The sequence below is a fragment of the Fundulus heteroclitus genome, chromosome 16 (assembly GCF_011125445.2).
Source record: "Fundulus heteroclitus isolate FHET01 chromosome 16, MU-UCD_Fhet_4.1, whole genome shotgun sequence".
NCBI classification, from domain to species: domain Eukaryota; kingdom Metazoa; phylum Chordata; class Actinopteri; order Cyprinodontiformes; family Fundulidae; genus Fundulus; species Fundulus heteroclitus.
In genome coordinates, this window is record NC_046376.1 from 32314082 (window position 1) to 32339316 (window position 25235).

The 25235-nt window shown below is 41.5% G+C and overlaps 1 protein-coding gene and 1 long non-coding RNA gene across 8 annotated transcripts in view; one reads left to right on the top strand and one right to left on the bottom strand.

Annotated features, from left to right (window-relative positions):
- caskin1 (CASK interacting protein 1) overlaps positions 1-25235 on the bottom strand; it is a 160223-nt gene that overhangs the window by 50946 nt on the left and 84042 nt on the right. For 6 of the 7 annotated variants that reach the window (XM_012857857.3, XM_012857849.3, XM_021313621.2 and 3 more), the window contains exons 2-6: positions 19261-19312; positions 9880-9977; positions 2499-2644; positions 645-740; positions 410-540 (exon numbers count right to left, since the gene is read on the bottom strand). In XM_012857857.3, the coding sequence (XP_012713311.2) occupies positions 410-540; positions 645-740; positions 2499-2644; positions 9880-9977; positions 19261-19312 (523 nt within the window). Of the gene's footprint in view, positions 1-409; positions 541-644; positions 741-2498; positions 2645-9879; positions 9978-19260; positions 19313-25072; positions 25079-25235 lie in introns of those variants that run through there. The other variant, XM_021313641.2, reaches the window with a different exon arrangement.
- LOC118566416 lies at positions 3496-6211 on the top strand. Its single transcript, XR_004932993.1, has 4 exons — positions 3496-3896; positions 4237-4387; positions 4690-4846; positions 4943-6211. It is a non-coding gene; the product is annotated as an uncharacterized LOC118566416 (long non-coding RNA).

Below are 25235 nucleotides of genomic sequence, written 5' to 3' on the forward strand. Positions count from 1 at the left end.
GAAGGAAGGAAGGAAGGAAGGAAAGAAGGAAGGAAGGAAGGAAGGGAAATAGAAGGAAGGAAGGAAGGAAGGAAGGAAGGAAGGAAGGAAGGAAGGAAGGAAGGAAGGAAGGAAGGAAGGAAGGAAGGAAGTGAAATAGAAAGGAGGGAAGGAAGGAAGTGAAATAGAAAGGAGGGAAAGCAGGAAGGAAGGAAGGAAGGAAGGAAGTGAAATAGAAAGGAGGGAAAGCAGGAAGGAAGGAAGGAAATTAAATAGAAAGGAGGGAAAGCAGGAAGGAAGGATGGACTTGTAAAACAAGACACAGGGAAGGAAAGAATGACACTCTGACCCCCCATACTTATCCAGAGCCAGAAAATAGTCATACTCTATGCATGTCATGGGTGGGAACCCTGAAGAGATGAATGCTTACCTGATTATGTCTATATGCCCATTTTTGGCAGCCAGGTGGAGCGGAGACGTCCCATTGGGGTCTGCTGTGTCTCCTTTTTTAGGTTCCAACAAAGCAGCGCACATATTACTAGAAAGCAACAACTGGACCACCTACACACACATAGACATAGATGACATAGACGTCATCAGTTAGCAAAACATCTGATCCTCCCCACACAATACATAATTTTAGACAGATTCAAACCGGTCCTTACCCCGACCCTGCCAAATTCACAGGCCAGGTCCAGAGGTGTTTTCCCTGCATTATCCACGATGCATGGGTTCGACTGGTGCTGCAGCAGCATCTCAGACTGGAGTCAAGAATCAACCAAAATACACAAATGAGCAATTCAGAAAGAAATCACGGAAGATGCAAACCGACACAGATTTGTCTCCCAAACAACAGAAAGTGGAAAGTGGAAGTTTGAGTGTCTATGTAAGTCCTTTTTTTGTAAAATAAGCCATGTGCTTTCTGTCAGAGTGTCTTTATCCCCCCCAAAACCTACTCCCCGCCCCCGAACCATTTCCCACGCTGTCGTGTTACACCGACAAACATGAATTAATTTTTATTGGGGTTTTACAGGAGACCGCCATACAGCCATGCATTACTCTGAAGGGAAAGGAAAGTCCAGCCTCCTGACTGTGACCTCAATAAAAACCAGAGTAAATGGGCCTTCAGTGTTGCCTGAAATAGAGTGGGTGTAATTTCATCTTAATGTAATTCATGTTAGGCTGCACAGTGGCACAATGGGTAGCGCTGTTGCCATGCAGGTCCTGGGTTCAAGTCCTATTCAAGTTCTCCCTGTGCATGCATGGGTTCTCTCCGGGTTCTCTGGCTTCCTCCCACAGTCCAAAAACATGACTGTTATGATAATTGGCCTGTCTAAATTCTCCTTGTGCGTGAATGGTTGTTTGTCCTGTCTGTCTCTGTGTTGCCCTGTGATAGACTGGCGACCTGTCCAGGGTGTACCCCGCCTCTCGCCCAGTGGACGCTGGAGATAGGCACCAGCACCCCTCATGACCCCAATAGGGATAAGTGTGTTAGACGATGGATGGATGTAAATTCATGTCTTCTGTTAACTTTAGATTAGCTTGTTTTTTATGACTAAAATTGTGTGTACATTGTGTGTAATTTCTTCTTATCTCTTATCTTAAGGCCTCAGAAGTTTCTCAGAGCTCTTAATGGAACAAACCACATTATGGTCCAAGGAACACCGCACGGATAAAGCTATGAAGAAGTTTAGAGCAGGGTTAGGTTTGAAAATAATATCCTAGGCTTTAGAAACCTCACAGTAGACAGTTCTGAAATTGGAAGAAGTATGGCTCAACTGATAACCTGCCAAGACATGGTTGTCCATCTGTACTGCCAAGTCAGGCAAGGAGAGGATTAATCAGAAAAACACCTAGGGGGCCAATGGGAACTCTGGAGGAGTTGTAGAGACAGCTCAGTTAGGAGAACCTCTCTAAAGAGCAACCGTTAGTCATGAGCTCCACCAATTTGGCCTTTTTGGAAGAAAAGCAAGAGCAGAACCATAGTGGAAAGCTATCAAGTTTGTGGTTGTTACTTGAAAAAATTGAAAAAAAGTTGAATACTTTTGGCAGATACATTGAGACATTATCAGTTCTCTATTTCTGCAGCGAGTTGGCTAAAGATCAGAACCATGTAATTTCTAGCTGGACTAGTTTGAGGCGTGAGTCACCAGCAGGACGGTCAACACTCCTAATTTTTTTAAAGTTCACAAGTGCTGGATGGCTTATTTATCGCTAACATGCGCTAGCAACAAAAGTGTTACAACGAGTGAAGAAGACTCGAAGCTAGCTTTTATGTTCCCTGTGTTGTGCTAAGTAAGTTAGCTAACACCTGTTGTGAAATTAAATCCTGAGGGAGCTTAAAAGTTGTAAACAGCTACTAAACAGCAGATTGCATTTTATCACAGAGGTGTGTCAGTTATTCAAACAGGATTCCACCTAAATAAAATATAGAGCATTTCCAGCTTAGCTTGAGAGACAGACTAGCAGTCACAAAAAGTTTTCTTCAGGTACTTAGGTTGTTTGGCGGTGTGACTCACCACATCATAGTGGCCGTGTTGCGCTGACAGGTGCAGAGGTATCTGGCCTTCGTCTGATTGGCCGTTGACAGATGAACCTGCCTTCAGCAGCATCTTCATGGGCTCAGCCTTCCCCAGCCAGGCGGCATAGTGCAGCGGCCGCATTCCTGCACCAAAAACAGCCGTTTGCAAGCTAAGTCATGTCGCATGAGCTCTGTGCGGCGGCGGCCACATTCACTGGCAACGCTAAAAAGTTTGTGAAAACCCTTAAAATGAATAGAACTTTTATGGCAGTCGCAAAATATTACACCAAATCTTTTTGAAAAACCCAACTTTGAATTTATGCACATATACTAAATGTTAGAAACAATACACACATTCTAATCTTGTAACCACACACAGTGAGCACGATGGGAAGGACAGGTGAAACATCTCCAAAGGCCACTGTTGGGGAGTTGCAATAAAGAGTGGCATCTTGAGGTCACCAATAGGCCATAGGCTGAAGCCTGTATCGTTCAGGTTCGCTCCACCTATTTAGGGACTACTAAATGACACCTACAATAAAATCCTAAGTGAATTTTGAGCCCATAACCAAAAGTTCTCCAATCGCTTTGCGCCAGTATTTTTACAGTAATTACTTAAAAGTGTAACTATATCGGTAGCCTAATCACACCGTAATCACACCGCTAATCTACACTCGAATCAAGCCGCCTAGCCGTTAGCCAATCAGAGCGCGTCATTCAGGTACGCTCTCGCACTTCGAGCGGAAAGAAAACAACAACAACAAACATGGCCTCTCCCGTGGAGCGGCGTATTCCCGTTGGGTCAGACAAAAAACGCCAGAAAAATGAGGATTATACATGCATCACACACACATATCATCGGTGGACAAAGAACGGACACAGCCACTAACAGTTGTTCGTTGGAAGAAGCTGGTTGTATGTGCCCGTAAGTGGCTAGAAATTGACAGAATCGACCGCACGTTGGCGGAGGTTGTATGTGTACAGGATGACGAGTTCGCCAAAAATAACAATGATGATGATTCCACGTCAACCCTGGCTTGTCCAGACGAAACTCTTCCTGGCTTCTTGGAGGTACACAAACTTGGTTTTCATCCAACTTGTTATAGACGTTTCATCCATAAGAAACGAATTGCCAGTGCTGAAAAACTAGCAGAAAAACGGGGAGCATCTGGTGGTGACAACAATGGTTCTGATTCTGATTACGAATCTTCCACAACCACGTCCACGACTAGCCGGCCACCATCGCCAAAACGGTTGATATCCACGACTAAATCATCGAGGTCTGGCAATGTACTTCCTGCTATCTGTATAATTTGCAAGAGGCTTGACCGCTTTGTGAAAGAAGGACACATGACAAAGAAAGATAAATTGGTCCAAGCAGAAACTATAAATGCTGGTGAGTAGATCATTTGCAGACTGCATCTTTGTTTGTGGCTTATAACCAAAAGCAAAAGTAATAAAAAAAAAATGCATGTGTAATTGGTGCCAGCCCAAGCCTGCTCATATCATTATGAAAAAGGCGTATGAAGGCTATGTGTAGGGCCTCAATAATAATAAAAGGCATTATTATGAACTTGAAGTGATGATAGGCAATTCATTCATTTGTCAAATAATGGTTAGATTTTAAATTTGTCACCCAACTACCAGTTCAGTCTCATAAAACAGAGAAAATGTATTTTATATTATTTGTTGGCAGCTGGTTTATGATTGAACTTTTTTAACTCTATCTTTGCTAGGGAGTTTGGTTAAAGCAGCTGAACTGAAAATGGACGAATCCATCCTCAAGGATGTACGTGGAAAAGATTGTGTCGCAATTGAAGTGCGGTACCACAAACGGTGCTACAAAGAATGTACAAGATTTCTGGTGGCTACAACAAGTGATGAAAGGTGAATTTCAGATAATTCAAGTAGAATATATGTGAAATACAAACACTTGAGAGTGAACCTTATATTGATGGTAGGGTTACATTCTGGGGTTAAACGTTTTTGAAAGTTGATTATTCTTACAAATGAAGCCCAGTTTATAGAGAAATTATATTGTAGTAAATAATGTAGAATAAACATTTGGATGCAGTTTTACATAAAACATTTTAACCATAAAATTTTATTGAATGAGATATTCTGTCATTGTTAATTTTAAGATTGAGTAAGCATTTTAACTAATCTGTATTTTGCATTGTTTCACAGAGGATGCCAAAAGCCTGGGAGTATGCCACTGTACACAGAATTTTGTGACAAAATAATTCGGGCACAGTTGATTAAAAAACAGGAAATCTTCAGGATGAAAAAGCTCTCTTCCCTGTTCCAGAAAATGATACGAGAACACCATGGTCATGGAAGTTACAGGTAATTATGATTCATTAATAGAATTATGATTCATTAATAGATTTTGATATTATTCACATCAGCATATATTTATTATTCCTTGTAACTTTTTCACAGATCAGATCTTCTGAAGAAAAGACTGAGGCAAGACTTTCCCCAACTAAATTTCTACAAGCCTCTGAGGAAAAACCTGAGTGAAATGGTTTTTACAGAAGCTACAGGACTTCTCAACAAGGGTTCATCAACTGAAACTGAGTCATCAGGATCGCAAGAGACTTTGTCGAGTGGTGGAGAGACAGTTCAGCAAGGTCATACATATGCAGCACAACGAGACCATACCAGAACCATTTATAGTGCAGGTATAATTCTTAAACAAGCAGTTAAGAGTGCCCCTAAAATGAGTGCCAATTGGCCTCCTACATCTGAGGATCTAAATATTTATCAGCTAGAAAGATTGTGCCAATTGAACTGTATAATTTGCTTGCTTGGTGCATAGGTGTAAGTGATGAATTGACATTATCTAACATGGTTAATGTATCGGAGGAGGTTGATCTTCGTTTACTGTCAATCTGCCAAGATATTATTCATTTATCCTCAAAAGGTAGAAATCAAACCCCAAAATCTCTAACACTTGGTTTAACTCTGCACCACTTGACAGGGTCATTTCAGGTTGTACATATGGTGAGTAAACTTGGTCACTGTGTATCTTGGGAATCTGTTGTAGGTTTTGAGACAAGTCTTGCTCAGCTTCAGTTGTCCAGAGGTTTGGATCTCCCACAAGGGTTTGCCAGTAATAACTTTACTGTTCTAGTGTGGGACAATGTAGATTTTGGAGAGGAAACATCATCAGGGAAGGGTACCACCCATCACACTATTTTCTATTGTAATTCTGAAGTCGTAACAACCTGAAGTGATCCTAAAAAGTTTAACATCTCTTGCTGGGTCCAACAAAAGTCATTGTTTAAAAACAGAAATGTCTTCGTGCCTAGTTTTCACTGTTCAAATTTTAGCTGTGTAAAATGTTGCTTCCAATATTGTAACTGGTCTGCTAGGTCAGTGGTTCCCAACCTTTATTTCTTAAAGCCCCCCCTGCTGAAGTCCAAGACAAGACAAGCCCCCCCAAGCCTTACACAGGCCTGCACAAACGTATCAAAAGATTAAAGTGATTTGTAATGAACATTTATTTATTTGAAAAATAAAGAATAAATGGCAGCTATATCATTTTGTTCTTATTATTTTTGTTATACTACAAACTCCAAAAAAGAGAGCTAACATATAAACTTCAAACCTAAGCTTAACTTTCATGAGCATGTCCACATTTTCAATATATTTTCCAGTTCTAATTTACAAACATGTATAAAGTATAAACTAAAAAAAAAAAAAAAACAGTCCCATGTGATTATACACACTCAACTACTGGCTTAAAAAATAAAATTATACAACAGTTTCAGAAACCAGTACTAAACTTACAACTTTTTTTACTTCTTATTTGTTCAGTTACTAATGGGTACCTTGAGCTTGCATATTTTTGACCAGGGAAGCGATGTCAGGTTTGATTGTTGTGATAGCCAGTCTAAAGTCCTAGTGAACATCGAGTCTGTTTCTGACTTTAGTTTTTATTGTTAATAGCGCGCTGAAAGCTGCTTCAGACAGGCATGTAGTGCTAAATGGGAGAATAACCCTGGTTGTTGCGTGTTTGGCCAGTGTGGGAGCGACAGCGTGTCCTTTGGCAATCCAGAACTTTTTAAATCCGTTTTCCTGGAAATATCTTTTGGACACGGAATCAGCTTGAAGGTCACAAAGCTCATCTTCACAGCCGATGTATTCTATGTCCTTCAGGGTGGAAACGTAGGGTTCCAACACCCACGATTCTCTGGATAAATACTGGTCCATGTCGGCAAAGCGGCTCTGAATCTAATCGTGGAGAAGGTTCATGTGCCGCGTAAACTCCGTGCGCAAAGACGCACGCACGGCGCCACCAGACTGTTTCAGCAGCAGCGGGAAATGCTGCAAGTCCCCCTTTGACATTTTAGTGACTCTGTATTCCAGTTTGCGCACAAAAGCGTCCAGGGCGTTTTTGCAAAGCATGATGTTCGATTCTGGCCCCTGCATCCGCTTGTTTGTTTCGTTGAACAAAGTGAATGTGTCTGCCAGATAAGCCGCTTTGATCCAAAACGCGTCAGTCAGTTGTTCAAAGAGTGGCCGATTGTGATCTTGGATGAATTCTTTTATTTTTTCTTGTAGCTCAATAAAACGCACAAGCACGAGTCCACGCGACAACCACCTCACCTCGGTGTGTAGCAGCAGTGTTTGATGCGCTTTGTCCTCGCACAGCTGGGCAAAAAGTCTTTTGTTAGAAGGGCGAGCTTTGATGAAGTTTACAACTTTAACTACAGTTGATAGTGTGTCGCTGACGAGTTCTCCACGTATGTTTTCTTTTTTAGATAACGTATCACAAGATGGTTTTAAGAGTAAGTTGATGGTTGATGGTATCAGATAGCCAGATCCACACAGCAAAAGCCTGAAGGGACGGAGCGAGTCTGTGAAATGCTGGCCAAGGGTTCCGTACCGCGACATATACAAAGGATTATTTTGGTGTTTTTGTCTTGTTAAAATGGGTGGGTGTGTGGGCGACATTGCAACGTAAACACAGACGTACTAGCGCGCGTGAACAGGGGGCGTAATGGAGCCGCTGTCTGCTGCTCCAGACAGCGGCTGCTGCGCATCGACTCCGCTTCTCCCGGCCCCGTGTATCGATCGCCACCTCCCCTCCGCCGCTATTTAAGTAGAACAATGACTAGAGCAGAATTAAGTTGTATTTACCGGAGATGAAGTGTAGACTGCAAATTCTGTCGTGGTATGATGGCTCCCCCAGTCCATTGGGAGTGTCTGCCTGCGCTCTTTTCATTGAAAATATCCATTTCTTTCTTCGTCCTTCCTCCTTCGGTAAACGACAGAAACGTACATCCAACGATTTGGAATGCCTCTCTGTGCAACCGGGAGCACAACAAGTCGTAGGCATTGCTTAGATTCCAAAAATAAAAGAACTAAAAGTACGCTCTAAATCACCCGTTTTGTCATGTAGTAGACAAGAACAGTACTGTTTTTGCCTATCCGCGGGACCCGGATGTTGCACTGACACGCATGAACCAAAAATTATTCAACCTTGGACCAAAATATTTAATACAATTTATAAATATTGTAAAATCAATTTGGGTGTGCAGATTTTTTAATTATGATCACAACCATAATTTTCTTTTCTTTTTTTTAACCATAATTTTCATCACCTCAAAGCAGAGAAAGCTCTGGCGCCCCCCCTAAGGGGGCGCGGACCCCAGGTTGGGAATCACTGTGCAAGGTGATAAAATTCACACCACTTTTCATAGTTATTAGTTAACCAGACACAAAAGGAGATCTTGCTATTAGAGTTTTTCAATTGAAAATTCAAAGAATTGCAGTTTTCATGTGCAATAAAGATATATTATGGGCAATTGTGAAAATGTTAAAAAGTGTATTTTTTCATTTAGAATAACTCCTTACTTAAAGCAGGCAGAACATTGCCGCTTTATAAGCTCTGAGTAAGTATGAATGTCTGTAGGAATCATAATTTTGAGTCCGATCGCCTGAATAATAAAAAAGTTACAAGGGTTTGAAAATGGTAGAAGACCCAAATTTGTCACTTTTTTGGGTAAACTGCCACCTTTGGCACCCATTTTCTCAAATACTGGCAGGAATCCCATGGAGAACTTTTTTCCCCAGCTCGAGTACATATTTAAGATTGGAAAACTGCTGTCGAAAAGTAGTCCCCAGGTTAGTGGAGCGAAATCCTATTTCTAGCCTCATTTTGAGCTTCAGCCTATGGCCTACAAGTCCCCATAGCAACTGTTAGATACCAGCTAAATGCTACTCACTGTTTGGGAGTGATGCAAGGAAAAAAGTCATTTCTGTCTCACCAACATAAACATAAACATGTGGAGTTTGCTAAACCCAGATTTTTACTGGGACCATGTACTTTGGTCAGATAAGGTTTGGTGTGAAACAAAGGCTGATTATGTGGACATGTGTCATGCCTAGTCTTACGTACGGTGAAGGATATGTGATGCTGTGGGCCTATCTGTCTCCCAAAGGTCCTGGGAACCTTGTTACAGTGGGTGACATTCTGAACTCTTAAAAATATCAGGATGTCTTAAAGCAGCACTGTGTAAGTTTTGATGCAAATATTAGCTTAATTTGAGATATAGTAAATTATTTTTCAGGTCAATATACAGCACTTGGTGCATATCAATGCCCCGTGGGGGCTGCCCTTGTCAAAAACGCGTCTATGTAGCATGTAGTCGGTTACAGCAGTCTAAGCTTGTAACAGCAAAACTAATCTAAAGGGGTGAATGTGGCCTTGTCTTTACAAGTAACTCCATGACTTCTCAATCTGCTGGTCCAAAGTGATCTGCTGTCAGATTCCAAAACATGGAGGCAGAGTGATTAATTTTGTGACAGTACATTTTTGCCAGTGGCCCTCAGGGGCACTAAACCGGGAAGTTACAGGTCTAGCGCCTCTAATGGCTAAAAGTTACACGGCACTGCTTTAAATAAAAACTTGCTGGACTGCAACAATTGTTGTGTCATCAGTGGGAGTTACAGCAATATAATGATCCAAAACATACTGTATGCCCAAATCAACACAGAAACGGCTCATTGGACACAAAAATCAACCTTTTATGAGCATCACAGTCCCCAGAGCCAAATCCAATAGAAAAGATTTGGGGTGAGCTGAAGAGAATGAAGCATAAGAAAAGATTCAGGACTGACCAGCAAAGAATGTGCAAGAAAAGGATGGTTAGATAAGTCAAAGTGGTAAAGAAAATCTTGAATTCTTGAATATAAATTTTGAATATATTAATTTAATGTTAAGGTTTTCACACATCTTTACCGGGTGTGCAAATAAATATAGAGAATGCTGTAGGTGTTTGTGCATTAGAGTTAAACACGGTGTTTTTGTACGTCAGAAAAGCCCAAATATCTGCCTTTCTACAATTTAGTGCGGGTTTCTTCCTTACCTTTCTGGTCTCTGATGTCGACAGCGGCCTGCGACTCCAACAGCAGAGAGACCAGCTCCAGATTCCCGTTAAGAGCTGCATGATGCAGGGGAGAAAACCTGTGGCACACACAAACCCATCATGAGCTCATAGGGCCAGACAAATTATAGCCAAAACCAACCATGTTCATACATGGCCATAAACATAAACATACAATCATCAGTCAGAGATAATGACAAAGACAGCATGACAAATGGATTTAATAGCAGAGGATTAGGGATCAAACATGTCTTTGCTGCAAAGCTGTTAAACAGGGCGGAGGGTGGAGAGATGGGAATGGACGGAGAGATTAGCACAAGGGGAACCATGTTCTGTTCTGCAGAGGATCCAGCGAGAGTGTGTGTGTGTGTGTGTGTGTGTGTGTGTGTGTGTGTGTGTGTGTGTGTGTGTGTGTGTGTGGGTGCATGAAGCCAGAGGGTAAGACTGACATGTCAGCTTTGATAGGCAAATATGATAAGCACCATAAGGAGAAAAAAGGCATCACATAACCCAAGGACATCGATTGGCAGGCAGGAATGAAAGTGTCGCCAACAAGCACTCATCAGAAGTGACGGACACAGTAAAAGGAAAACACACTGTCAGTTTAAAGATTGTGCATATCAAGACATTTTGATCGCATCAGATGACCGTGTTCTTAGCAAAAGCTAAAGCTTTAACTGCCAAAAATGTACACATTTTGCTCACATTTAGCCAAAATGTAGTGTGCACAGGTCAGTTGTCTGGGGCCCAGAACTGGGGTCCCCTCCAACTATCAAAGTTACATAAAACCTTTTTATTTGACTTTTGTATTTGTCCCTGCAATATTGAGTAAGACCCCCCCCCCCCCCCCCCCCCCCCCCCACAACACCACAAAACGGTTTGGGCGCGGACACAACTTTTATTAAGCTGCTCAGTAAAGTACTGAATCCGAGGTGCACTACAGGCAGAGCTTGGGAGAATCTTCCCCTCCACTCTGGGTCAGGGAGTCGCTTCATCGCTTCATTATAAAGAAACGGCACCGCATCACCTGAGGAACACACCTTGAGACACAGGTCCAGCCAACCTTCAACTCCAATCCTCTTCCACGATAGAAAGATCTCTCTCATCCCTGTGTCCTGTGCTTTAAAGGTGATAACAAGCCTAGCAGTCTCTGTTAAGGATCTGTTGTGGATCTCACCTAGTGGTAGTTATAATTAGGGCAGGTGTGATATGTGATGTTTGGTAAACGTTAATGGCCGCAGTGTTTTCTTAACTTATCTAGACTGACGTTACCTGCACTGCACACAAGATCTGGGCTGAACGACTGTGAATAAAGTGAAAAGATTGCATTGCAAATTGTAATTGACAATAAAATTTGATTGATTGATTGATTGATTGATTGATTGATTGATTGATTGATTGATTGATTGATTGATTGAAAACACTGCTGTAGCACCTCAAGTGCTAAAGAAAGGTTAGCTCAAATCTAAATCAATTTAGACTGGAGCACATATGGAAAGCCAAGAGAGCCACAAATTCAATAAATTGTGGCAAAATCGCTATTTATACATGTGACAATTTTAATAAAACTGGAGATACACGCACATTATTTCCTACTAGTTGTGAAAAACTCATGGATGGGGTCTCGTGTCAGATTATCCTGTCTTGGCCCAGGCAAGTCTGTCAGCTGGCCTGATAGTGTTTTTTGTCTACTTAAAGGAGCTAATAAGTAATACAGACACTTTAAGGCTCAGATCAGTACAACAGCTTGTCAATCTAATTTGCAGTTTTTAAACGGTGTGAAACTTCACTGAATTTTTACTTCCACAGGATAGGTAAAGGATGTTGTATTTTGTTCTATTTTTGGTCTGCTTGTCTTACTGTCTTCCATGTTTGCAGGATGCTGCTCTTTTGTAAAGATAAAATACCAAATGCTGCTGTAATGGGAACCCTGGGAAATCTCATAAGATTGGCTGAGGAACCAGGAAGTAAACACGGGCTACACTCTGAACCAAAGTAGTTCCGGACCGTACCTCTAGGTTTGAAAGGAGAAAAGATTGACAACGATGTTGTTGGTGGAGAGGACCGATTGTTTATAGGGAATGTTACTACTATCCCAGGTGAGAAATGAGAATGATTTAGGCTGATTTTACAGTAAAAGTCTTACTTATAGCTCCTTTAAGGTCTGTCAGTCTTTGCCTTTATGAAGCTCTGAAAAAAATAGGTCTGGCCCAGATTAGACTAAGCAAAGACATTTTAAGGTCAAGCATCTTTGAAATAACCCGACCCATCAACCCTAGTCTGCCATCAATACACATATTTATGTAGACTTTTTTGACTTTCCACTTCCCCGCCACAATTTCAGGTAGTTTAGCCACAAAGCCACGTTGCTCCACATCCTTTCGTTTCGTGATCTACACATATTCTTTGGTACATTTTATTTATAAAGCTTTCCGATTTAAATTGTATCAAAGTACAAGAGGACAATGACCAATACATGAATAGTAATGAGAAAACAAAAATAAAAATAAATGAATTAAATGGACAAAAAAAATCCAGAACAATGACAAAGACATATATCATCATAGCTTTTAAAAAATCATAATAAATAGCTTGATAGGAACATACCAGGAACATACTTCAAATAACGTGGTTAAATAAAGAGAGCACCAGTGAGTATTCAAATGCTCTAACACTTGACTCTGTACCCTGAAAAACTAAAGAATGTTACTAGTAAACTAGGATCACAGTCTTTCCACGTCTAGAATATTTATGAGTCTCCTCACCTTAATAAGTCTCAAACTTGGGGACTAAAAAAGACTTCCAGTTTTAAGATACATCTCTTAGCAATCATCAGAATCAGATCAGTACATAAGTTAAAATCCAGGTTTTTCAAATTGTTGGAGTATCCTATCAGGATCCAGGATCAGGTGCTACAACAATAGTTAAATACAGATGAAAACTATTGGAGGATGACAGACGAAAAGTTATGTCATTTTGGGCAAGACAACAAGATAAGCAAGAGTACCTTCTGCCACATTACATCTATTATGCAGGGAGAAATTGAGAAACCTGTAGCCACTATGAGATGTCAGAGGAAATGCAGGATTGTTGAATGAGTGCAGCGCAGTGATATGCTAGAGAAAAGCAAAGATAGCTACAGAGGCAGCAGGAGTCTGTGGTGGTGTGTACACAACAGATGCACGGCATGAACCTTTTAATGTCTGATCTGTAAAATACATAGTTAAGCAGAATTGGACACAGGTAATCAGGGGCGGCTCTAGACAGGGGCCCACAGGGGCCAGTGCCCCTGTAGAAATGGTCCTGGCCCCTGTACTAAAGACATTAAATAAACGTCTTACGATTATATGCATTGGTGAAGATACCACACCTGATTTGTCACTTTGACCAATTTTATTTTTTGTACCTTTACAATTTCACCCTAACAAGGGTTTAAAAATCAAGGTGTTTTACTTTTAGCTTCAGCAGCATTGAGCTGGGATCACAGTTTTCATCTGCTAGATCAGGGATCTGAAACCTGCAGTATCAGAGCCACAAGTGTCTCACTTCATATTAAGCGATTAAATATTGCCCTGTTTTATGATTTCATTTTTTTATGTGCCCCTGTGAAAAAAACACTGGCCCCACCTTGGCCCCCTTAGAAAATTTAGTCTAGAACCGCCACTGCAGGTAATATGTTGAGTTGGTGCCCAACATCCTTGCTTGTATTTAAAGCATTGGATAGGATTAAAAAGCCCGTATGAGGCTTGCAATATAGCGCTTGGCCCTTTGGACTCCTGTCACGCATTGTGAATGTTGCAGGTTTTTAGCCATGCCTCTTGAGTTCTGCAATCCCAGGTAGATGATCTGAACGCTCTCATGGCCACTAATTTCTGCGGCTCATCTTGTATGACAAGAATAGACAAAGTGATTTGTAATGAGGAGTCCGTGGTTATGTGTTTATTACTGAACTGTGATTTGAAAGGGGCTAATATCCTTTCAGCAAAGATTTGCTCAGGCGGTCGATTCTTTTCTTTCTTGTAGGTTTGCTGACGTGTTGTTCTGTCACATGACCCATCAAGGGCCTAGCTTTAGCTTTAGCTGTCGGAGGGATGGCCTCTCACTTCACTTTAGACTAGTTTGGCCAACCAAGGATTTTTTGATCAACTCAACAGATCGAACTTTTAATCCATGACCAAAACAGGTAGGCCAGGACCGCTGAGCACATGTGACCCAGTGATACAGTCACAAGCAAAGACAGCAGCAGGACAGTCGGAGGTGTAAACATAACCTTAGGATCTTCTGGTGGGCGACTAATAAAAAACAGACGTTGATCAGCTAGATCTGATGTTGAGTAGGGCAGCTGACAATAGAAAAGCAGGCAACTTTAATATTATTGATAACACAATTCCTCTTTGTCCATGTAGGGTAACGAGCTAACTTTAAGTACTTGCAGCAATTACCCATTGCATTGAGTCCAACCGAGAACAGCGTCTGTCAAAAGTGTTTGGAAATGCCCTCATAGCCTTCTCCAGTTTGATGGGCATCTATACATTGCTTCTCTCAGGTCACTGCTAATGTCTTTCCCCTTTGGTGCCGAGTTAACACAGAGTGTTGAAAGCTCTGGGGTGGCAAACTGCAATAAAAAAATGCTTTTACAGCGCCGTTCCCACTTTATGAAGTTCACTCAGACAATGGGTTTGATTGGTGGCACCTGTTTGCTACATACGCTCATATTCATATGTCACTAAAACAGAATCTATTGAGCCTTTTTGCTAAATCTTATGTCTTCATGAGGTTTCATGTACCTCAGGTAAACCTCAGTAAAAAACTAAATCATTTTCATCACCTCATGGTAAACAACGTAAATGAAAAAGACTGTATTTTTTATGTATTTTTTTGGTTTTTTTTACAGTGAAATGAAATCAATGCTATCGTTCTCGTTAGAGATTTGTTAGGAAGAAAGAAAAACTCAGTCAGTGCCAACTGCTAACTCTGCTAACCAGCAGCTTTCAGTTTTGCAATCAAGCTGTATCTGTTATGCCACATTTAGAAAACTGCTGAGCGAGGCGCATTTACTGATGGGCTGTCGAGTGCTCTTTCTGAACATCCTATTATAAGAATGTAAGGATCAGGGAGTAGAAACACTGGAATCCATAGATGTTTATTTTGGCTTTTCATCAGTGCAGCTCCTATTGACTGAAGTCAGAGATGTTTTGTCAGGTGGAAATGTCAAAGAAGCGGTCGAATGTGCAATGAATAGAGGTGTTATCCATGTTTGCCTCCGTCTGGTGTTGTGGACCGGAAGCAACCAAATGTAATATAAGAATGGCTGACACAATCATGTTTTCTTGCCAAAACCTGACAACACTGGACAGCGACCTCCCAGAACCCTCAGACGCAGAGTCCGTTAAAACAAAGATATATTCTGCAGCTCTGTTGGAAATGTAAAACGTGTTCTTTTTGTGTACCCATGAAAGAAAGGGAATGTGAAGTAGAAAACAAGAAAATAAATAAATAAATAAAACTACCGTATTTTCCGGACTATAAGACTCACTTAAAATCCTTAATTTTTTTAAAAAATTGATGGTGCTCCTTATATATGTTTACCATTGTGCTTACTGACCGATTTTATGTAGTACAATGCGCTCAAAAATCTGTTAAAATGTGTAATAATTTAGAAGGAAGCATATTTTATGCTGGATTTGATCGTCTCTGCATAATGGACACCCCAATAAAGATTGACCCAAGCCAACCTGTGTCAAACTACTTACTAAAAGTGATTTCCTATAACACTAGAATCAGGGCAATTAAAGTCTCCTGAGGACCCCGGATTACCATACATGACAAACTATGTAAAATTTGTCTGCTGTCTTGTTCTGCAGGATGGATTAGGTGAGCAGGCAACAGCAAAGAAACATAAATTGTTAGAGTCCAAACATGCTCCCATGGGAGGGATTAAACTTAGCAATAAATACTGCTCACCTTCTCCATTTGATTCATATGTTCCATCCAAGGTTAAACAGGGATTCCATCATAAATAAGCGCAACAGGCTGAGCAAAACTAAGCATCTATGGGTGTTGTGCAGACCTGCAGCGTCAGTGGGCTGCATGTACTGGTGTAGCGCGGGGAAGCATGTGCTTTAGCCAAGTTGTAGAACGTAAAATGCAATATTTATACCCTCCTTCTTCCTTCTCCCCATCTCCGCAAACACACACCTCTCTCTCTTGCTCCATTTCTCTTCAAACGGCCCGTCTGAAAGTCCAACTGTTTCTCAACCAAGCTCTTCTATTTCCCATATCTGGTGCTTCCTTTCCAGTTACTCCCTTGCGTTTTCTTATCTTTGTCTTTCTCCCTCCACAAATCCATCATTGTTCCCGTCTGAAGCTTCCTGTTTGTACACTTGAATGAGTGTTTTCTTCCAACACAACTAATGCGGGCAGCCACAGTGTTTCATGTAATCTCTTGAGCTTTATAATGTTACAAAGAAATATTTGACCCTACACAAAATACATATAGGTTCTATGACAAAGAATAGGAAAAGGGACCTTCAAAGATATTGAACAGTGAATCTCTAAAGTGTTCCCACCCATGTTAAAATGTAAGGTTTGTTATGCAAAAGAAAATAGATTTTGTTAATCATTTCCCAACTTTAGAAGTGACTTTTTCAGTGCATGGGCCATGCGAGCGCAACCCTCTGCGCCACCAGCGCACCCTAATTGTTACTTTTATATACAGAAATTATGATTATGACCAGTGCCAATCATAATTTATGTATTTAAAAGTAACAATTAGGGCGCGCTGGTGGCGCAGGGGTAGCGCATGCAGCCCTCCTGGCTTGCCTGACACAGATTCAATTCCAGCCTGTGGTCCTTTGCCACATATCTTCCCTCTCTTGTCAGCCTGCCTTCAATAAAAAGGGCCACAACAAATCCTAAAAAAATACTTAAAATAAAAAATAAAATACTTTTGAAAATAGCTGTTAAATATAGATGTAAATATAACAAGCAGTCCACAGTTTTATCATGTAAACTATACAGGTGGTTCTGTAAACGGGTTTACATTTTTACTGTAAAACATACAAGTGGGCTGGTTACCTTGCTTATGTTTTTACGGAAAAATTCTCGTAACCACAGCTGCCAAAAGTTTTCAGTAAAAACAACAGATTATTTTTACAGTGCAGCCAAAGCAGAAGTTTGCCTAGAGGGGGCAAAGGATCAAAATGATCTAACATGTAAAGTATTATATGTACACCATAATGTGGTGACCAGTACTAGGAGAAAATATGGGCCAACAAGAAACTGGACATATTTACCACATGGATAAATACAGTAGCGGCACTGGTCAGGGTGACTGCTGAGAAACTGGCAGCAACACTAAAGGATCTGCAGGAACTTTAAGCAAGTGTTGATTGTGTTGTACAGGTGATAATAATCTGTTTTTCCTTGTCTTGACTAAGGAGTAGGATTATAAGATATAAATATTTTCTTCCAAAAACAAAACCTCACGGCCCGACTAAAACCTCCCAAATTCTTGTGGAGGCTGTGTTCAGATGAAACTAAACTTGAACCTTTACGGCCCTAATTCGAAAGAGTTTGTTTGGCACAAAAAAAAGCCAACATATCATCAGCATCGTTTTCTTATGATATCTTGTCGTCTGATGCCATCAAAAAGAAGGGCAGATACCCAATATTACAAAGCTGCATTGTGATCCCCTACCCCGGACAGACATTTACTAGGGAATAGCTGTTGAAATAGTAGTCATTAAATGTATGACGCTCAAAGCACTAGCTGTCTGAACCACAAGAACAGCTTTAAAGTTCTGTCATACACAAAAACTGAAACCCCATTGAACTATATTACGAGCCACAACAAGTAATTTCCAACCAAGAGTAAAAATATACTAGCAACTCCCTTTGCATTTCAGCAAGAAGCTCTGAGTGAAAGCATGTTTTGCATGAGGGTTACATACATCCATGTATCCATCCGTTTCCTATACACTGCCAGTACTTGCAGAGTTGAAGTAGGGGTTGCTGTCTGTATCTGGCAGGACGCAAGAATAACTAGGACGTGCTGCTACTCATTCGCTGGGCCAACAGTAATACATTTGGAACGAATGAGCAATCACTCATCCCGAAGGGAAACTTTCGATCTCTAATAAATCTAACATGCACCTAGAAAATGACAGACAAGTTGACTTGTGGCTGGAATTGTCTGATTTTGAGCTGGACCAGACCTGACGAGAGACCGGCCAGTTGAAAAGTCAATAGTCAGATCACTGAATGCACCAAAGGCATTTTTTATCAGCTGAAACTGACAACATCACCCTTCAATGTGAAAGTTGTTACCTAGTGAAGAAGACTCAAATGTAATTCCTTGCGGTGTCGATGAGTTGTTTAGGACTGAAGGGGAGCAAAGAAGCGGTAAGAGGCTATTTAAAAGGAAGCTGGAAGTCAACTCTTCCAAAAATGAAAAAAAGTCTTCTCCCAAAGGGAGATAAGCCGATCCCTGGTAAAGTGAGCACTGGAAGAGGTGAGCAGAAACAGGTTCATTTGCTGGAGCAGGAGGCAAGACAAGGAAAGAAGCTAAAAGAAGACGTCGAACGACTATGACAACAGCAAAAACAAAGCAAGGAAATGGCTTCTACGGAATAAGCACATCAATCTAATAAATAATCCTAAACCCAAAGATATTTAACACTAATATCAAAACAGATATTAGTGTCGGATTTCTCGGATTTCTCCATTTTTGACTTGCTGATTGATGCTCAGAGCTGATTAAGGGAAAAATGAAGGGATTTAAATCACCTGGCGAGTGAGCGTCTAAACGTGCTCATCCAACCCCACTGATATACTTGACATGGACGCAGGCTGTGTCGTAGCAGAGTGAAGAGTATCTCTCTTCTCTCTCCGTTTTAGTCGGTTTCCTCCTCTCAGTCTCCAGATAATTAGCGGGAAGGGAAACTAGATCCCAAATGAATGAGCTGGTGGAGGCTCACTAACAGCGTGCGGAAAGAACTGAGCTGCAAGTGGATCAATCAGGAGACGAAATGTGTAAAAATGTTTTTGGCTCATCAACTAACCCCCACCCCGCCCCGCCTCCGCCTCCACCTCCACCAAAACAACCCTAACATCTGGTCATCAACTTGCAATTGATTCCGTACAAGCAATTCGGCAAGAATTGCCAATTAAAGAAAAGCCACAGAGCTGCTTTATCAATGAAAAAGCAGGTCTATGGCAAATTATTGAAACGTAGAATATTGCCAAAGACGTGCAACACAAAACGCTGTGTTGTCATACATAAATGCTTATGGTGGAATGGACATTTAGATTCCTGCTACGGCTGAAGGAAATGCACGAGCGGTGGACGAGCGGGGGACTTACCCATCTGTATCCTGAAAGTTCACATTCACCTTCTTCGTAGATCCAAGGAGCTCTGAAAGACAAGAAAATTGGACCATGAATAAACTTTAAATCAGTGTTTTAAATCGGTCAGGATTACCAGAATTATTATTCCCACTCACTAAATACCAGGAGGATGAAAGAAAGAAGATTTGTAGTACTTTCTTCAAAGTCATACATTTCCATGCACCAAGATTACTATGCACAATTGATGATGGCTTTTGGTATCTTCAAATTAGTTAGTTTATACCATCTGAGTTAAATGGAGGCACACCAGCAGATGCATCCTAAGGAAACACCTAAAATACACTGCTTTCAGATGCCTGAAGAAGCAAAGTTCATCTTTTTAAGGTGAAGTGGGTAAAAAAAAGATCTCAGTAGCATCTTGGTTTTCCCTCTCCATAACAGCCCTGAGATGCTTTCTGGCAGCCAGCTATTTCAGAGGCACAGAAAACAAAAGACATCCTCTGTCCTATAATTACAAATATCAGCATGTTGGCTTTGCTAAATGCTAACAGGAACGTTGCTTTACTTTCAGCTACCAACAGTCCATGTGGGTCATGCACAAAAAGGAAGCTAAAGATGTGGGAGAGCCCCTCATAGCCTGGTATGGTAGAGTATGTGAGATGCTCTGGGTCTTCTGTTCAACCAGTGATTAGTTAATGAATAAATGAACTCCAGACGCTGGATTTGTTTTCTGAAATCCTCAGTGTGACGTACGGCTACGGCGAAGGAAGATTTTGTGTGAAAGCTGCAGACTTTCCGCATACTCTCACATTTTCGGTCCTGCTGATTCCACAATGTGCGAAGCAGCTAAGTGCATTACTGGCAGAGACAGATGGCCGCCCGACTACAGAACTTCAATTTAATTAGCCCTCGCTCAAAACTCAGTTAAATAAATCCGGGTTTCAATAATTAAATGTAAACATTGGCCAGCCTGGGAGCAGGTGCAGTCGTAAACCCGTCTGTCACCCTAAGAGACCTGCAGGGACAAAGTGGACTGAGCATGAACGACTTTACTTCGGCTTCTTTTTTTTAGTCGAGTTGTTTTTGTTTCACAGACAATCAGCTTTGCTCCCTTTGAAATTGTTGGAAAACAGGTGGCTTTAAAATGATGAATACCGATTTATCTATTTTTTCCCCAAGAGCAACCTAAGAGTTAACTGATTGATCCAATGAAGGATGAGCTCTAATGGTCTAAAGAAGGAGCTCCTGGTCCTTCCTTTCTCACAGTGGAAGTGATGATGGGAATGATGCACTCATTCCTTCAGCTAGCAGCTGAGGGTGCTGTCACAGGTGAATTCACTGCCTGGGCAGACCAATTAGAGGACTTCACTGCTGTGGTGCCTGCTTCCACTTGCCAAGACCACCGCACAGTGCCAAGTATTCAAACCTTGAACTTTCTGTGACATTACAACCACAAATGTCAACGCCATTTATTGGGTGTAGCACAAACCGTTGGGCCGAAGGGAAAATGAGACATGGTTGTCAAACCTTTTCATAAAGAACCATCTGAGCCTTAAGCGTGCGTATGTTTTCCATCCAGACTAGAAATTAAACCTAATGCATTTCACTTTGCAATGCGATGCTGGTTTTTTTTTTTTTTTTTTTGCTTTGTTTTTAAGTTAATCCTGATTGACTCGACTGCACACAATAAAGCTGAGTGAAGAGCTGATCGTGGCTGCCTTTTCAGTAATTTGGACCGTTATGAATGTCTGTGAGCGTTAAACAATAGTTGGGGCAGTTTCGATTTCACTCCAGAGGCATTTATTTATCAGTACACCTGTTTTATATCCATCGCTCATTTTCAATGAGTCAACTGCACGAGAGCCCAAAGATTGCTTCTTTTCTGCTGCCCTTCTTTAGCATCGGGTGTGCATGCGTGCCAGATACCGCAAGTTCATATGGGAGATTATTCACAGTCTGCTGATTCTCAATGTTCTTTCCCAATGGCGAAAATTGGCTCATTTTATCCTCATGGTGGAGGAAAAAGGATCAGTGATTTTTCTTAGTGGGTTTTTCTGTTATATGAAGAGGTCTGCAGTAAAGATGTCTATTTTTCTAACACATTAATTCGCTTTGACCTAAACCATTTCTTTACATGTCTGTGCTTAGAATATTTGCTGAAGAAAAACCTCCCCACAGCAAAATGCAACTACAAATAAATAAAAAAAAGCCATGTAATATTTTTCCAGCACAGTTTTGCACTGCTTTGTGATGAGCTGTCACATAAATTCTGCATAAAAACCTTTTTGAGGTTGGGGCTTATCCCAGGACCCCTACCTCTCGCCCCCTCTGCTTCCTGCCCCCACCGATGCTCTTATTTTGTGTCTGCTCTGTCGTTTCACAACCCCAGTTGATTGCAGCAGATGGCTGCTCACACTGTGCCAGGTTCTGAAGGAGACTGCTTCCTGTCAGTAAAAGGAAGCGTTTCTTTTCCACTGTCACCACATGCCAGACATCTTCAAAAGTAGTTTTTTTACAAGTCAAATTTCAAGTCTTTTGGCCCAAGTCAGAGTCAAGTTTCAAGTCTCTAAGAACTGAAATAAAAATGCTTGGATTGCCACACAAAAATTTACTAATTATCTTCAAATAATGTTAATAGTCATTAAAAATGATCTTTTCCATTTTAATTTACCTAAAAAAACTGCCGATGGTAGAATATTTACCCTATCAGAAATATAGACTTATGCTCTAAGAAAGTAATAAAATGAGATTAAAACCTGTTTATGTGGAACTTCTGAATTTTGTCTTTTTAATGACTAGGTTAACACCTGTTTATCCCTAACTTCATATGGCTCCCCGCTTCATTATATATTTCACTAAATAGGGTCATATTAATATGAATTACATGAGACTAAGAGTAGTGTGTAAATAAGTGAGTGTTAAACTGAACTAACTAAACAGGAACTGTTTTTAAATTGATGTTCTGAGCCATTGATCTTCTATAGCCCTTTTACTATTGCCACATTTAAAAGCCCCAGGCTTGCGTGAGGATGGGTTGTGCGAAGCATTTACGAGACATTGAACAGTTCTTCATTATGTAGGTGGAGCTACCATGAACAGACTGTATGAACCATTAACGTCCCATAATCTACCAACATCACTTGGCTAATCAAACACATCCGTTCACAGCCAACCACGAGCAGCCGCTGCAGTCTGTAGCTGGCGTGCCAGCATTCTGTCGCTGGCACGAACTGTTGCAAAGACCCGAGTCTCAGACTGAGAGTCCAAGTCAAGTCTGAAGTCAGAGTCTGGAACTTGAGTCACCATCTCTGCCACCTGCATGGTCGGTGTGCAAAGTTAATGTCCCAGGGCAATCACGTGGGCTTCCTGAGACGGAAAACATTTTATTCATTGGCATAACAAACCGAACTTGACTGAATTTTACTGCAAGCAGGACCCAGCTGGAAGCTATATCATTGAATTAATGTGACTGTATGGATGAAAACTGGATCCTTTACTTCTGTAAAGTGCCTTGAAATCACATTTGTTGTGAATTGGCGCTTGATATATAAACTTAAATGAACTGAATAATAGTAATCATTATCATTATTATGATGATGATGATGATGATGATGATGAAGCACCTGAATAAAAGAGTTGTTTGGGAAACAAAAAGAAGTAGGTGAAGAGGCTGCCCTTTATCCCTTATGAGACCAATTAGAGGACCTCACACAAACCGTGTCTCTTGCTTGCGCCTCCAAGGATTCCTATATTCTGTAGGTGTTCCAAGACGACTAACCCAACGTTAGGGATGCTCCCTTCACCCTCATTATTTTTCATCCTCTGCCCTCTTTTGTTTTATTTTCTGTTGGCTGATGACGCAGAACTCGGGTACAGAACAGATAGGCCTGCAACCTCTATTTTCTCTCTCTCTCTCTCTCTCTCTCTCTCTCTCTCTCTCTCTCTCTCTGGGGTGCAGGAAACAGGACAGTCCCTCTATTGTGGAGGAGACAGCTCCCAGCGCCACTGGGAGAGGAACATTGATTTCCTTACTGACTATTTCTGGCTGCTCAATGCAGGGATTCACTCACAAAAACACAAACACACACACACACACACACACACACACACAAGATCCTTCACCACGCACATCCTGTGTGTACGACAAATGCAACTGTTCATACTGTGTGTGTGTGCGGTGAAGTTGTGATCCAGGCCAGAAGAAACAGTTCAAAGAGTCTCGGGTAGCTTTTTTGGTTCACTGATAGGGTGACAACAATGATTGGCTCCGTACCACAAAAAGACGAAAAATGAACAAAAACACACATAAAGAGAATCCGTCCCTGGTTGATGCTCTGTTTAATCAGTCATGGACCACGACCCCCCTGACCTCCTAACATGGTGACTACCAGTCATCTACCAGGACCCCTGTGTCCAGGCAGCACAGCCTCATGGCCAAAGAATGAGCGCACCTGACAGTCAGGCAGTCTTTCAAGCAAACCTTTGTAGCTCCGCCTTGTATGGTTTACCACACAGGCTATATGTTAAACCACAAACAGCAATTGTACTGTCAGCAATTTTATGATTTTTTTTTTTTTTTAATGAGAACAGCCTCTTACCAAACTAATCAGGTGACAATTTCAGAGCAACAGTCAGCTTCAGCTGGATAGTTTATGTTCTGGTCGAACTCTTGGAGCTGCCTTATTTCAAACTAGCCAGCCTGATGGCCACATGATGAAGAGGTAAATCAGCTGTTCATAAGTCACAGGACGCAGCTACGGTGGCAGTGATGGAGCCAGACTGCAGTCCCACAGGGCTGCCAGCTGCAGCGTGGCTGTTGGAGGTTTTGTTCATGGTAGATAAATGAGGCTTATTGAAACAGATGTTAATTTTTAATAACTGCCACTTAGTCATGTAGTAATCTGGGAGAATTTAGTCCGCAGACGTCACAAGAAAAGGAGATGACAGGTTCAGGAGGGAAACCCCGATATTCCTCCTTCCAGCGACCCTCTCTGGCCCCTCCAGTGGGAGGAATAAGTAATTCTTTCTTGAAATGAACGTATTTGTCCTTGATTTGAGCAGCTAAATAAGATGATCAGCCAATGGAATGAGTTTTCTGACCCCTAAAATAAGATGCACTTGAAATAAGATGATGGAAATAAGTTGTTCCTATTTTAGGTACACAAATCTTATTCCATTGGCAGATCATTGTATTTAGCTGCTCAAATCAAGGACAAACACACTCATTTAAAGAAAATCTAACTTTTAGTTCCATTTTTGCAGTGTGCTCCCCACCCTGAAGGGAAATACACTCCATCCACCACGTTTTGGGTCCGCGGTGTGCTTAGTTCCTGGTAGGATGGCCCCTAGGGATGAAAACCTAATCAGAGATCCAGGCTACCTCGAATGACTCCTTTCACTGAGGATGATCAGTGGATTAACCCCACGCTCCCACCAGAGGACTGGCTTCCACACGTTCACGCCAGAGCAGAGACGGTTACCCTTCGATGCTGAAATACGTTACATTTTCTGATCTGTTGTTTTAGGGGGCACAAACAGTCCAGCTAGCACGTTCTAGGTCTGACATCCTCAACCAAATAGTGTTGACTGAGCTGTTTTGGAGCGGCAGAGGCGCTACGGTGACCTCCACCATGACAGATGGCAGCAACATCCCTATGACTCGAGACAGACACCTGATTCATTTATCCTTTTCCTGCTCCATGCTCCCAAAAAAAGCCCACCTTTGGTGTCATAATTTGCTTCTGAAGCCGCAAACCGTCATGACAGCTAACCTGCTAGAACAAAAAATAGTGCCAACATGAATCTGTGTCAGCCGAGAGACGTGAACTTGCTTTCTCTGCTGCAGCAGTTATCTTCCCAGAACATGCGGGGCCTTCCCACCATCTCTGCTAGGGGGCTTCTGAAGTGGAGCAAAATCTAAGGAAACGGCTGATGTTCAGAGTTGCTGAAGAGTATGACAAGAAATTTAAACCAATAAAACTACTTGTTTC